Source organism: Macaca nemestrina, chromosome 9 (genome assembly GCF_043159975.1).
Source record: "Macaca nemestrina isolate mMacNem1 chromosome 9, mMacNem.hap1, whole genome shotgun sequence".
NCBI classification, from domain to species: Eukaryota; Metazoa; Chordata; class Mammalia; order Primates; family Cercopithecidae; genus Macaca; species Macaca nemestrina.
Window position 1 is genome coordinate 136,278,902 of NC_092133.1, and position 13,668 is coordinate 136,292,569.

General features: G+C 42.3%; 1 protein-coding gene across 1 annotated transcript in view; it reads left to right on the forward strand.

Annotated features, from left to right (window-relative positions):
• The window catches only part of LOC105494349 (inter-alpha-trypsin inhibitor heavy chain 5), a 102,297-nt gene that overhangs the window by 36,920 nt on the left and 51,709 nt on the right, over nucleotides 1-13,668 (forward strand). The window contains exons 6-7 of the mRNA XM_011762682.2: nucleotides 10,601-10,770; nucleotides 11,779-11,895. Coding sequence (XP_011760984.2) covers nucleotides 10,601-10,770; nucleotides 11,779-11,895 — 287 coding nt within the window. The remainder of the gene's footprint in view (nucleotides 1-10,600; nucleotides 10,771-11,778; nucleotides 11,896-13,668) is intronic.

Here is a 13,668-nt window from a genome sequence, read left to right on the forward strand (position 1 = left end):
AAATGCTCCCGAACAGGTGAATGGAAAAACAAAATGTGGTCTATGCATACAATGGAATATTATCCAGGCATGAAAAGGAATGAAACACGGATACATGTTACAACATGGACACATGCTACAACGTGGATGCATGTTACAATACGGACATGTGCTGCAAGATGGACACATGCTACAACACAGACACATGCTACAACATGGATACATGGTATAACATGGATATATGCTACGATATGGACACATGCTGCAATATGGACACATGCTACAACATGGACACATGCTACAACATGGACAAACTCTACAACATGGATGCATGTTACAATACGGACACGTGCTGCAAGATGGACACATGCTGCAACACAGACACATGCTACAACATGGATACATGGTACAACATGGATACATGCTACAATATGGACACATGCTACAACATGGACACGTGCTACAACATGGACAAACTACAACATGGATACATGGTACAACATGGATACATGCTACAACATGAACACATGCTACAACATGGATGCATGTGACAACCCGGGCAACATGGACACATCCCACAACATGGATGCATGTGAGAACATAGATACATGGTAGAACATGGACACATGCCACAACATGGATATGTGCCATAACACGGATATATGGTATAACATGGACACATGCCACAACGCAGATACATGCTACAACATGGATACATGTTATAATACAGACACATGCTACAGCATGGATACATGCCACAACACGGATACATGCTACAACATGAAGGAGCCTTGAAAACATTACGCTAAATGAAAGAAGCCAGACTGAAAAGGTCACATGTATATGATTCCATTTAGCTGAAATGTCCAGAACACACAAATCTGTAGAGACAGAAAGCAGATTGGTGGTTGCCTGGGGCTGGCAGGAGGGAGAAATGGAAAGTGGCTGCTGGATGGTTGCAGAGTTTCTTTGGGGTGATGAAGATGTTTTGGAACTTGATAGAGGTGGTGTTTGCACAACATTGTGGATATACTGAATGCTATTTGTTTGTATACTTTAAAATGGTTAATTATGGCTGGATGCGGTGGCTCAGGCCTGTAATCCCAGCACTTTAGAAAGCCGAGGTGGGTGGATAACTTGAGGCCAGAGTTTGAGACTGGCCTGGCCAACATCGCGAAACCCCATCTGTATTAAAAATACAAAAATGAGCTGGGCGTGATGGCGCGCCTGTAATCCCAGCTACTTGGGAGGCTGAGGCAGGAGAATCGCTTGAACCTGGGAGGCGGAGGTTGCAGTGAGCTGAGACTGCATCACTGTACTCCAGCCTGGGTGACACAGCAGCGAGACTCTGTCTCAAAAAAAAAAAAAAAAAGGTAATTTCATGTTCTATGAGATTCACCTTGACTTTTGTTAAAAATGAAAAAATTACATTCTAGGTTGTCAGAATCCCACTCCCTCCACATGCCCTGGAAGCCAGTTTGCTGTGTTCTCTGGCAGTTACCTGTGGGTCCTTCACATGCGTGGGAAGGCAAATAGCAGGACTGGGTGCCACCCAATTTATGGCTTGCTTTTTAATCATATCACTCCTGTGTTAGTGTCCAATAAAATGTCAATCTTCAAATAATCCTAAGAACTGCGGAAGCGTCATTGGAAAGAAGAGAACCTCTGGAAATACAGCTTTATGACCTTTTATTTGGAAGACCTGGTGGCTGACACTGCAGCTGTCTTTGAGGACAGGTTACTGACCAGCCACATATCCCGTAAGACCAAGTCCCCTCAACCACAGACTAGCACAGTGTCCTCCATTTCACTTGATGCCCAAGAACGGCTTGAATTGCATCCGTTTAAATTTTTTTTGTTTTTTGCTTTTTTTTTTTTTTTTTACTTTATGTTCTTATTTTCTTTCTTTCTTTTTTTTTATTTTACTTTAAGTTCTGGGATCCATGTGCAGAACGTGCAGGTTTGTTACACAGGTGTACATGTACCATGGTGGTTTGCTGCACCTGTCAACCCGCCATCTAGGTTTTAAGCCCCACATGCATTAGCTATTTGTCCTAATGCTCTCCCTCCCCTTGCCCCCCACCTCCTGTTTTTAAAATTATTCTGATGTCTTTCTTTGCTCTGTGAGCATCATGACTCTGCCTTTGCTGTGAAGGCTTCGGTTGTCTTTGCAGCAACTTGATGTGGCTCCTGGCATGGAATGGGTGCTCAGGACGTGTTTGTTGAAGGAACTGAGGGGAAATAGCTGTTGGTGGTGACAGTGCTATCAGGTTTTCAGCACTTTCTTGGCTTACGTTGGTAAATTTTGCCAGCTCTTAGGTGTAGCACTTATGTTGTCATGAAGCAGGGATTCAGAGACAAAAGTAATAACTAACTTTGGTTCCAGAAGACTCTGGTTACAGAAAAATCTAGATAAATCCCCCTTAGCTAGGGTTTCCAGATGAGATATAAGATGCCCAGTTTCATTTGAATTCAGAGAAACACTATGTCCTGTGCAATATTTAGGATATGCTTGTACTAGGAAATTATTCATTGTTTATCTGAAATTCAAACGTAACCAGGCATTCTGTATTGTAATTTGCTAAATGGGACAACTCTGCCCGTTAAAGGGCTGCATTGTGACTGGCTGTGAAATCCCCGGCTCCAGGGTCCCGGCCTGGGTTCAGTCTCTGCTCTGCGGCTGGAAGGGCAAGCCCCTGTTTGGCCTCTGCGAAATCTCTGTACCTTTGCCAGGAAACAATCTGGTTGTTATGTGAGGGTTTCCAGCATTGTTCACACAGAAATTACTCAGGTATGAATCATTTGACCTCATAGTTGGTTGTGTTTTGGTTTTTAATCCCATATGAAAATCCATATTATCTTGTTTGTTTTGATGTTGGCTGTGGCTCGGTCAACCCAAGAGTGTGGCACGGAGGCTTTGGCTTTTCTCTGTAGCCCAATACTGGTGAGCCATCCTCCTCTTTACTGTGAGGTTTCACTCCTTTTCTTCCTTTTTCCTGCTGCCTTGGCTTGCTGTGGGGGGTAGATGTTGTCAGTGTGTATGACCCGGGCCACCACAGCTGTGGCTGAACCAGAGGTGGGTCGGGGGACGTGATGCAGATCACCAAGAGCATCAGCCACACCCCTGAACCCTTTCGGGAAGAGAAACATCAGTTCCCTTGAAGCGCTCCTCCCTCCATCTGCCCAGCTACGTGCTAATGCGTTTCATCATTTTCATCCTCAATGTTCCACAAGCTGGAAGTGAACTCTCACATGTTTCTGGCGCTGTGCAAGGTTCCTGGAATCTACAGACGTCTAAGATGTTGTCGCTGCCTTTTCAGAACTTAGAATTGGCAATTAAAAAATGGCAACCTGTCTCCTGGGTTCAAGTGATTCTTCTACCTCAGTTTCCCCACTAGCTGGGGCTACAGGCTCACGCCACCAGGCCCGGCTAATTTTTGTATTTCTAGTAGAGACAGGGTTTCACCCTGTTGGCCAGGCCGGCCTTGAACTCCTGACATCAAGTGATCCACCTGCCTTGGCCTCCCAGAGTGCTGGGATTACAGGTGTGATCCACCATGCCCGGCCCATCTTAGTCATTTCTAAGTGTTTGGCAGTGTTGAGTCTATTCACACTGGTGTATTGCCAATCTCCTGAACTTTTTCATTTCCCACACTGAAACTCTGTACCCATTAAACACTGACTCCCCATCTCTCCTTCCCCCTGGAGTCCCAGATAACCACTGTTCTCCTTTGTGTCTCATCTATGAGTTGGACAACTTTGTATACCTCATGTAAGTGGACTCATACAGTATCTGTTCTTTTGTGTCTGGCTTATTTCACCTGACCTAATGTCCTCAAAGTTTATCCCTGTTGTATCACATGTCAACATTTCTCTTCTTTTTAAGGCTGAATTATATTGCACTATGTGTCTGTACCAAGTGCCACTCTACTTTTCTCGGCTATTAGCCCCTGCTCTGCCTGCGGGCCAGAGAACACTGTAAAGGCGTTTAACAGAAGTCTCTCAGTCTCATATTCCTTGGCTGCTGTACCATTGTTTCCGGTGGGCTTCCATTTGGTTGAGTTTCAAATGCTTGGAGCAGCTAGTATTTGAGGTCTCCAATGGACACAACGTGATGGCAGAAAGGGATAATGCATATATATATATTTTTTTCTTTCTTTCTTTTTTTTTTTTTTTTTTTTTTTGAGGCAGAGTCTCACTCTGTTGCCCAGACTGGAGTACAGTGACACAATCTTCGCTCACTGCAACCTCTGCCTCCTGGGTTCAAGTGATTCTCCTGCCTCAGCCTCCCTGGTAGCTGGGATTACAGGCATGCGCCACCATGTCCAGCTAATTTTGTATTTTTAGTAGAGATGGGATTTCTCCATGTTGGTCAGGTTGGTCTTGGACTCCCGACCTCAGGTGATCTGCCTACCTCGGTCTCCCAAAGTGCTGGGATTACAGGCATAAGCCACTGTGCCTGGCCTGAGAATGCACGTTTTTAAGGATTCACTTTTAGAATGTGTGCTTGCTGGGTGAGGTAGCTGTACTTGTTTTCATGCATAGTCTCTCTTGGGAAGTTTTTCAAATATGGAAACTGAGAGTTGGGAATCTATTGTTTTAGGAAGGAAGAGCATTGAATAAGCAGTGAAGAAAGCTGATTTGCTAAGAAACCTGGGCAAACATCTACTTAACTATAGAATACTAGAGTTGAGTTTGAATCCCTTCAGCTGTAAATTTGAATTAGTAGTCTGTGCTATGTGTTGCTATCATATCTATATGACACTGTTTTCCAAAAGGATTTAAAATACCAAACATTGATGTAAGAGGAAGAAAAATGCTTTCCCAAAAGAAAACTGTGGATAATGAGAGACTTATGAAGGCATTTAACCAAATTCCTTCTTGTCATCATTGCCTCTGTGTTACCAGTTTTTCTTTCAATCCTCTGCTGATTTGCTTGAATTTTGTCTTTATTTGCTACCCTCAGAGCGTAGTGCTCCAATTATTCACAGTATTTTTGACCTCCATATATTTAAGAAATGACCTCGTTGGATCCCAGGTGAGCAGGGCTCAGAAACAAACATAGACAATTTAAGGTTCTTTCTAAAGAGGAAATGAGCAGGCAGTGTGTGTTGGGAAATCCGTTTGTCAATGCACCAGGTGTTGGCTGCTTTTCTCCCACAGCAGCCAAAACCCAGACCCTCAGGAAACACAGGCCAGGAAATCCCTCTGCCCGTCGACCCAGAGGGTGGCGCTTCCAGCCCATGGTTGTAAGCATGAGGCTCTGCTCCTCAATCTTTCACCTTTAGACATTTTACACAGCAGTTGGCTGCCAATTTTCCCCACGTGATAATTGTCTGGGAAAAGACTGTATGTTTGTGACCAACATCCGTGTATCAGGACATCACTAAGGACATATGTTTTGTTCTCAACTTTCTCTTCAGCTCTGATGCACAAGCTATAAACTACTTTGTCATCACCCAATAGGATCAGTCAGAGGAATATTTAATGGCACTTATAGGCATGGTTCTTAACTTTCTTTAGAGTCCTTGGAGAATGTGGCAAAATTAATGCATCCTTTCTTCAGAAAAAAATGTACATTTACGCTTATGTGCAAAATTCTGTATATGATTTTAGGGGACTTTCAGACAGCTACTGACTTCATTATACTTTGTAAAGATTTTTTTTTAAAGATTATTCTTTATGTAAGTATATTGACATATGTATAATGTGTATATCTATTGAATTTCCTGTTATGAATGTTTATTATGTGTCTGTCCTTTTGAAATATGATTTGTTTTTATCAAGCTTTCAGTGGTATAGAGAAAACTCTCATGACAAAATGTGAACTGTATGTTATCAAAGAGCTTTTTTTCTTTATAAATTGCCTTTCATAATGGACAAAGAGTACAAGAAACTACTTCTGAAGGGGAAGAGGATGGAGCTAGTATGTATTGAGCACCTGCTGTCTGCCAGGTACCACGCCGGGCACCTTACATATGAGATCTCACTTCATCTCAACAATGATTCTATGACTGTGGAATTGTTCCCATGTAACAGACGTGGCACTGAAGCTCAGGAATAGTAAGTCAGTCATTTTGATTCAGTCACACTCTAGAGCCCACTCTCTTTGGTATTCTGTAGTTTGCAAAGATAACACAAAGCTTCTTGCTCAAAAATACTGGGCTTTAGAAAAGAAGAGTGCCCCCTGGGAACCCTGGTGGCCTGAGAGGCAGGGAAGAGTCGGTGAGTGGAGGAAGAGGGTGAGTGAATTTTCCCAAGGGCAGGAGGGGCAGTTGTTTATCCCTGGGGTTTTCTTGTATGGGACCGCCAATGCCTGCATGAAGACAGGAAGATGGCATTAGAAGACTCTGCCTTCCCCAAATTGGGGCAGCTGTTCCAGCTCGCCCTAGACGTCGGCAGGAAGGAGAGAACACGAAGGAGGAAAGAGACATGGGTTCTCATTAGACAAGTGTGTCAAATTCTTCCTCTTTTTTGGTCTGCACCAATCTCTTTCCTTGTGGTCTTCATTAACCTGAGACTCTGAGGACCCTGCGGGTGACACTCATTTTTGTGCTTAGGAAATATCTGTGGCGGTCAGCAGGGTGAGCCCCCATTCACAGCAAGGAAAAACGGAGTCATGTTCTTCTGCTCTGGAATTTTGGTCAGTAACGGTGGAACAGCCCATACGAACCTACTTAACAGATTTTTTTCCCCCTTAATAAAAAGATGATTCTATTTTCCAGAGATGCTCCTCTGGCAATGCTCCCAGTAAACTTTAAAAAAACAAAAACAAACAAACAAAAAAACAACGTAGTGAAAAATTTATTGGGTCACATTTACTGTCTGATTCTTACTGGGCGGTGGTTGGCCTCAGGAAGCAGGCTCCTTGGGGAGTAACCAAACTGAGAATCAACCCACTCTTTGGGTGTGTAAAATAAGCCCATTTAGTTGAATCTCATGAATTTTCATCATGAACTAGTAAAACCAGAGGTCACTAGGAAACCAACATAATCATACAGTATCCTTCCTCATGGTCCATATCAAAGAGCCTAGTCAAGTGAATGATGAAGAGAGAAATTATACTTTCTAATCCCCAGTGCTTTTACTCAGCCATGAATGGTATTGATTCAGGGAGCTTGTGAAAAGCATTTTCACGAGACAGATTGGAAGCAAGACTAAGTAGGTACATGCTGGCAGCATAGAGTCTAATCTAATTATTGTAGAATCTTAGAGATAATCTAAGTGCTGCCTAATTGCATACAACACATTTTATTGACTCTTTTCTATGTGTAAGGCACACAGACTGTGTGTGGGGTACATACCTATTTTCTGTGGGCAAAAACCAGAATCACCCAGAGGGCTCGTTAAAACACAAATGGCGGAGTCCCATCCCCAGAGTTTCTGACTCCGAGTTTCTGGAGTGGGCCTGAGAACTGGCATTTCTAGCAAGTTCCCAGGAGCTGCTGCTGATGCTGCTGGTTCAAGATCACACTGTGAGAACTGCTCTACACCCTCATGGGGGGGATTATTCCAGGGTTCGCTTGAGCCCTTCTAATGGGATGGGTTGTGAAAGCGGCTGATCCCAACAGGACAACTTTCTTAGAGTTTACCAACACTGCGCTGAAAAGTGCCTCCCGGAAACTCTCTCCCTGGTCCTAACTCTGCCGGCCGGAATTGCTCTGGACACACCTAATCCTCATTTAACAAATGCCCATGCACGTTCATCCTAAGGAGGGCAGAGAGGGGTCGGTTTGGCAAATAACATTGTTATGTTCCATGCCTGTTTAATCTACTTTGCTAACAATAAATTTAAATGTTAATAACTGGGGTGTACATACACCATAAAGGGTACAAATGCCATGTGTACTGCTTGATAAAATTTTACATAGGTATACACTCATACAACTGCCTTCCACATCAAGACATGAAATATTTTCACCCTTCCTCAAAATTACCCTGTCCTGTTTCCCGGTCCGTAGCTGGCCTTCAAAAGCCAGCACTGTTCTATTCCAGTTGCCATGGATATTTCCTGCTCCTCTTGAACTTTATGCAGACGGAAGCAGAGAGAACATGCCCTTTTGTATCTGATATTTTCAAGAAGACTGTGAGGTTTAACCATGTTCTAAATAGCAATATTAGTTCTTTTGTTTTAATTGCCTTGTGGTATCCCAAGTTTGGCTTGTGTTTATAGTTGTATATTTAATTGCTCTTTCTATTTTTTTTTTGCGGGGGTGGGTGTGTTGTGGTATGGAATTTTGCTCTTGTTGCTCAGGCTAGAGGGCAATGGTGCAATCTCAGCTCACTGCAACCTCCGCCTCCCTGGTTCAAGTGATATTCTCCTGCCTCAGCTTCCTTAGTAGCTGGGATTACAGCCACCACACCCACCTATTTTTTTGTATTTTTAGTAGAGACGAGGTTTCTCCATGTTGGCCAGGCTGATCTCGAACTCCTGACCTCAGGTGATCCATCCGCCTCAGCCTCCCAAAGTGCTGGGATTCCAGGCATGAGCCACCGCGCGTGGCCCCTCCTTCTATTCTATATAGTTAAGGTTGGAAATTGACATGGTTTGGCTCTGTGTCCCCACCGACATCGCGTTTGGAATTGTAATCCCCATGTGTCAGAGGAGTGGCCTGGTGGGAGGTGATTGGACCATGGAGGTGAATTTCCCCGTTGCTGTTCTCGTGATAGTGAGTGAGTTCTCACGAGATCTGATGGTTTAAAAGTCTGGCGCTGCCCGTTTCTTCTCTCGCTCTCCTGCCGCCGTGGCGAGTTTGCCTTCCGCCATGATGGTAAGTTTCCCGAGGCCTCCCCAGCCACGCAGAACTGTCCATGCACTGTCTGGATTTTCCCACCTCCTTCAGATGAGCAGATCTGTGGATGCATGTTCTCTCTTATGTAACTGTCTCCCTACAAAAATAAACTTTTCTCTTTGCTGGCTCTCTGATCACTTCCAAAATCCCTGTCCTTGATAAGTGCGAATAATAGAAGAATCTGTTCTACCTTGTGGTTCCTGTTAAGGTTACACCTAAATTGTCTCTGAAAAATAATTGTCTGTTTTGTTAAAGGAAATGTTTAAACTTCCTTTGACTTTTGTGTCTAATAAACCCCCAGCAGAAGGAAGTTTACTTTTAAATACAAATTACTGTGGCCACTTAACGCCTCATTTCCTTTTTCATTCTGCTAATTGGAGATGGGAAATTGCTGGTCAGCCTATTTCATGCTATCAACTTGAGTACGTTTAAAAAGATAATCAGAGGCTTTGCAGCAGTTTTAAGTCTGGCTTTGATTCAATATCTGGATAAAAAGCCTCCACATGCCCTTATGATTAAGAATTCTTGTTTGTGTTTTCATATTTTCCATGGTGCATGCAGACCTCATCCTTTGGGTTTTTATTGCTAAGTACGTAGATATAGTGTTGTTTGGGTTTATAATAATTCTCTGGGTTCTAACAGGAAATGAAGGTCAGGAGTAAAAGATGGGATGCCCTTTGCTTAATCTCTCATCACACTAGGTTTTCATAAATTACATAACATCCATTTATCTGTTTATCTTTCTGTAATTCGAATTTATATCCTAAATTTCATGTTAAAAAGCTTTGAGTTTTTTTTTTTTTTTTTTTTACTGAGCCACAGGCTGGGCATGGTGGCTCACGCCTGTACTCGTAGAACTTTGGGAGTCCAAGGCAGGAGGATAGCTTGAGCCTAGGAGTTCAAGACCAGTCTGAGCAACATAGCAAGACCCTGTCTCTACAAAAAACGACAACAAAAAATTATCCAGGTATGCTGGTACGTGCCTGTAGTCCCAGCTACTGGGGAGGCTGAAGTGAGAATCACTTGAGTCCAAAAGTTTGAGGCTGCAATGAGCTGTGATTGCACCATTGCACTCTGGGTGACAGAGTGAGACTCTGTCTCAAAAAAAAAAAAAAAAAAAAGGAATACAGAAAAAGAGAAATCCTGTAGGACAAATGACCAGCGATTTATCACATATATGTAGCATCAGAAAATAGGTGGAGGCAGACACTGGAGATTAAAAGAAGCAAGAAACAAAAATGGAATGTGATTGGGGACTCTGTTCTAATCTTGATTCAAACAAATCGACCATACCAAGACCCTTTCTTTAGGGAATCAGACAAATTTAAATACAAACTGAGAATTAGATAATAATAGGGCATTGAGCATTAATTTTGTCACTTGTGATAATGGTTTTGTGGTTATGTTAGTAAAAGAGTTCCTACAGGTAAAGGCATACTGCAGTATTTATGGATGAAATAATGGTGTCTGGAATTTGTTTTTAAAATACTCTAGGAAAAAATGGTCGGGGAATAGATAAAAACAGATACTAAAGATTGGTAACATGCCGATGCTTGTTAAAGCTGGGTGATGGATACAGGGAATCATTTTACTATTCTCTCTACTTTTGTGTGTTTTAAAAATTTTCATAAGAAAAGGTTCAAAAATAGGCATAAGAGGGGAGCTACATGATGACATATTTGTCACATTGTGATATATGAGTACAGTCTTAGAAGTTCCTGTGAAATACAAGCCTGTAATAAAATGAAATCTAAAACTCTGTGTCTGCCAAACAGTTCTTATTTCTTTTTGGAAAAAAAAAATTAATTATGTTTCTGCTTTGTTTGCAGATGATTCTGGGCCTCCCCCATCTACTGTCATCAACCAAAATGAAACATTTGCCAACATCATTTTTAAACCTAGTGTGGTACAACAGGCCAAGATTGCCCAGAATGGAGTTTTGGGAGACTTTATCATTAGATATGATGTCAATAGAGAACAGAGCATTGGGGACATCCAGGTAATGGGATTGTTGGTGCTATTTCACATTGGTTGGTCGATACTTTGGATAGACTCAGACTGTAGATTCCAGTGTTTACCTAAGGGAGAGAGAACTTTCTGCTTCTTAGTATAAATTTGTTGTAACCTAAAATATTTCTTCAAAGAGACTAGTGGTATTTTTTTGCTGAGCGTACCTATTTCTGGCTTCAGTAATCTGCAGAGCAAGTGAAATCTGTAATGTCAAGCCCCCTGTGGTGTTTTAGATGAAATTAGAATTTTAGTTCATGCTCCATTTTATTTTATTTTTGAGACTGAGTCTCACTCTGTCACTGAGGCTGGAGTGCAGTGGCCGACCTTGGCTCACTGTCTCCCAGGTTCAAGCGATTCTCCTGCCTCAACCTCCCAAGTAGCTGGGATTACAGGCACCCACCACCATGCCCCGGTAATTTTTGTGTATTTAGTAGTGATGGGGTTTTGCCATGGTGGCCAGCCTGGTCTCGAACTCCTGACCTCAAGTGATCTGACCGTCTCAGCCTCCCAAAGCTCTGGGATTACTGGCATGAGCCACTGCAATTGGTCCATGTTCCATTTTAATTAAAAGAGTCTGCTCATTTTCCTTTAGGTCTTATTGTTCCAGAGACAGGGTGGGGATATTAAAACCTATTAATTGCATCCAGAATGTAGAGAATCTTCATGTCTCAGCTTCTAAGATGCTTGGTAAAAAAACAGATAGCGAAGGAAGCAGAATTCTCAAGTAGCAAAGGTCCAGGGGATGGATAATTAAACTTGAACTGGTAGTCATCATTGATCAATTTTAAAGGGAAGAGTCTACCCTTATACAGATTAAATTAGCAATTAGTTCTCTTGGAGGGATCAGGGGCTTAGATAATTTTACTCCAGGTGTGGAATCTGACCCTAAGCTCTGTGTCATGCTTTAACTTTTAGAAATTCCATAGAATACCCACTTCAGGTATTTTTCCTCCCTACTCTAGGTACTACCATTTTTACTTTCTTTTCTCTCCACCAGGTTCTAAATGGCTATTTTGTGCACTACTTTGCTCCTAAAGACCTTCCTCCTTTACCCAAGAATGTGGTATTCGTGCTTGACAGCAGTGCTTCTATGGTGGGAACCAAACTCCGGCAGGTGAGCGAGTGCCAACTGCCCATTTATTCCTCTCTAGCTTTTGCCTGGGACAAAGACTTGCTTTGCGAATAAAGTTCAGTAGATGCCGAACATCAGCTTTACCATCCAACTATTCCTGCCTATGGAGAGCCTTCCTGAGCGGATTTAGTTAAGTCCTTGACATAAACTGTCATTTCAGCATGGTGGTTTTAAGAGAGCAGAGGGATGTGCTAGAGAAATCCCTTGAAATAAAGGGCACTGGCAGAGTGGATAATGTAAGTGAGACAGGAATACGTCGACAGGGCCAGTCCTCAGCACCATCATTGATGGAATAATTCTGTTCAGTGATGATTCCTCTGAGAACAGTGGAATAGAATCACTGGAAGCCTCCTTAGAATAAAGAACTCAGGTCTCAGTAAATCAGGACTGATGTCACAAAATTTAGGATGAATCTTAAAATTCCCAGGTGGTGGGGAGACATTCAGGGGTCATGTAGTTTATGTTGAAAAATTAGATTCCTGAAAATATGACTATTTATACTTTTCTTGCAAACCGCTGGAAAAGACTGTTTCTTATCTTATTTTGGTATCATAAATGTCAGAATCTTGCATTTACAATACATTTCAAACTCACATAATAGAAAACAGAGCTACTGGTTGCCAGACCAGCTAATATCTTTACGTTCTTCGAAAACATAAATCTCTTAGTTTGTCTTTTAAAATTCATCATCTGTTTTATTTTATTTATTTTTTTGAGATGGAGTTATGCTCTTGTTGCCCAAGCAGGAGGACCGTGGTGCGATCTCAGCTCACTGCATGCGACCTCTGCCTTCTGGGTTCAAGGGATTCTCCTGCCTCAGCCTCCTGAGTAGCTGGGATTACAGGTGTCCACCACCACATCTGGCTGATTTTTGTATTTTTAGTAGAGACAGGGTTTCATCATGTTGGCCAGGCTGTTCTCAAACTCCTGACCTTAGGTGATCCACCTGTCTCAGCCTCCCAAAGTGCTGAGATTATAGGTATGAGCCACCACGCCTGGCCTATTTCGTTTTTTTAATCAATTCACAATGCTTTTGTGATTTAATGAGTGAGATACTATCTTAAATCTCATAAAAACTCTCTATCCCACCTGCGTCCACCTCTAGGTCCCACCTCACATGCTGTTGAACCTACTCCTATCTGATAAACTATTGCAACTATTTTTTTTCTCAATCTACTACTTTATAAATTTATGTTTTACAAATCCAGCAGTGAAATCTGTATCTTCTACATGGCATCTGGTTTACCATCAGATAGAGCAAAAACACTCCGATAGAGCAAAAACATATTCCAAAATACAATGTGAGACTAGGGTTTAACTGTTTTCTTTCGGAGCAGGGGTATCCAATCTTCCGGCTTCCCTGTGCCACACTGGAAGAAGAAGAATTGTCTTGAGCCACACATAAAATACACTCACACTAACAATAGCTAATGAGGTAAAAAAAAAAAAAAAAATCACACAAAAAACCTCACAATGTTTTAAGAAAGTTTATGAAATTGTGTTGGACCGCATTCAAAGCCGTCCTGGGCTGCATGTGGCCCATGGGCCGGGGGTTGGACAAGCTTGTTTTAGAGGATAGCCAAATATAATGTCTAATTAATGTAGGGGGAAAATAAAATAACCTTGCTCTGTGAATCAGCTTTTAGTGGTTCTTTAACGTCATGTGCTTGTCCAGAGCGCAACCGGAAAACGGCTCCATTTTTGACATTTTCTTCCTTCTGCTTTCTTGACTTTCCACCCTGGAGTTCCTTTTCT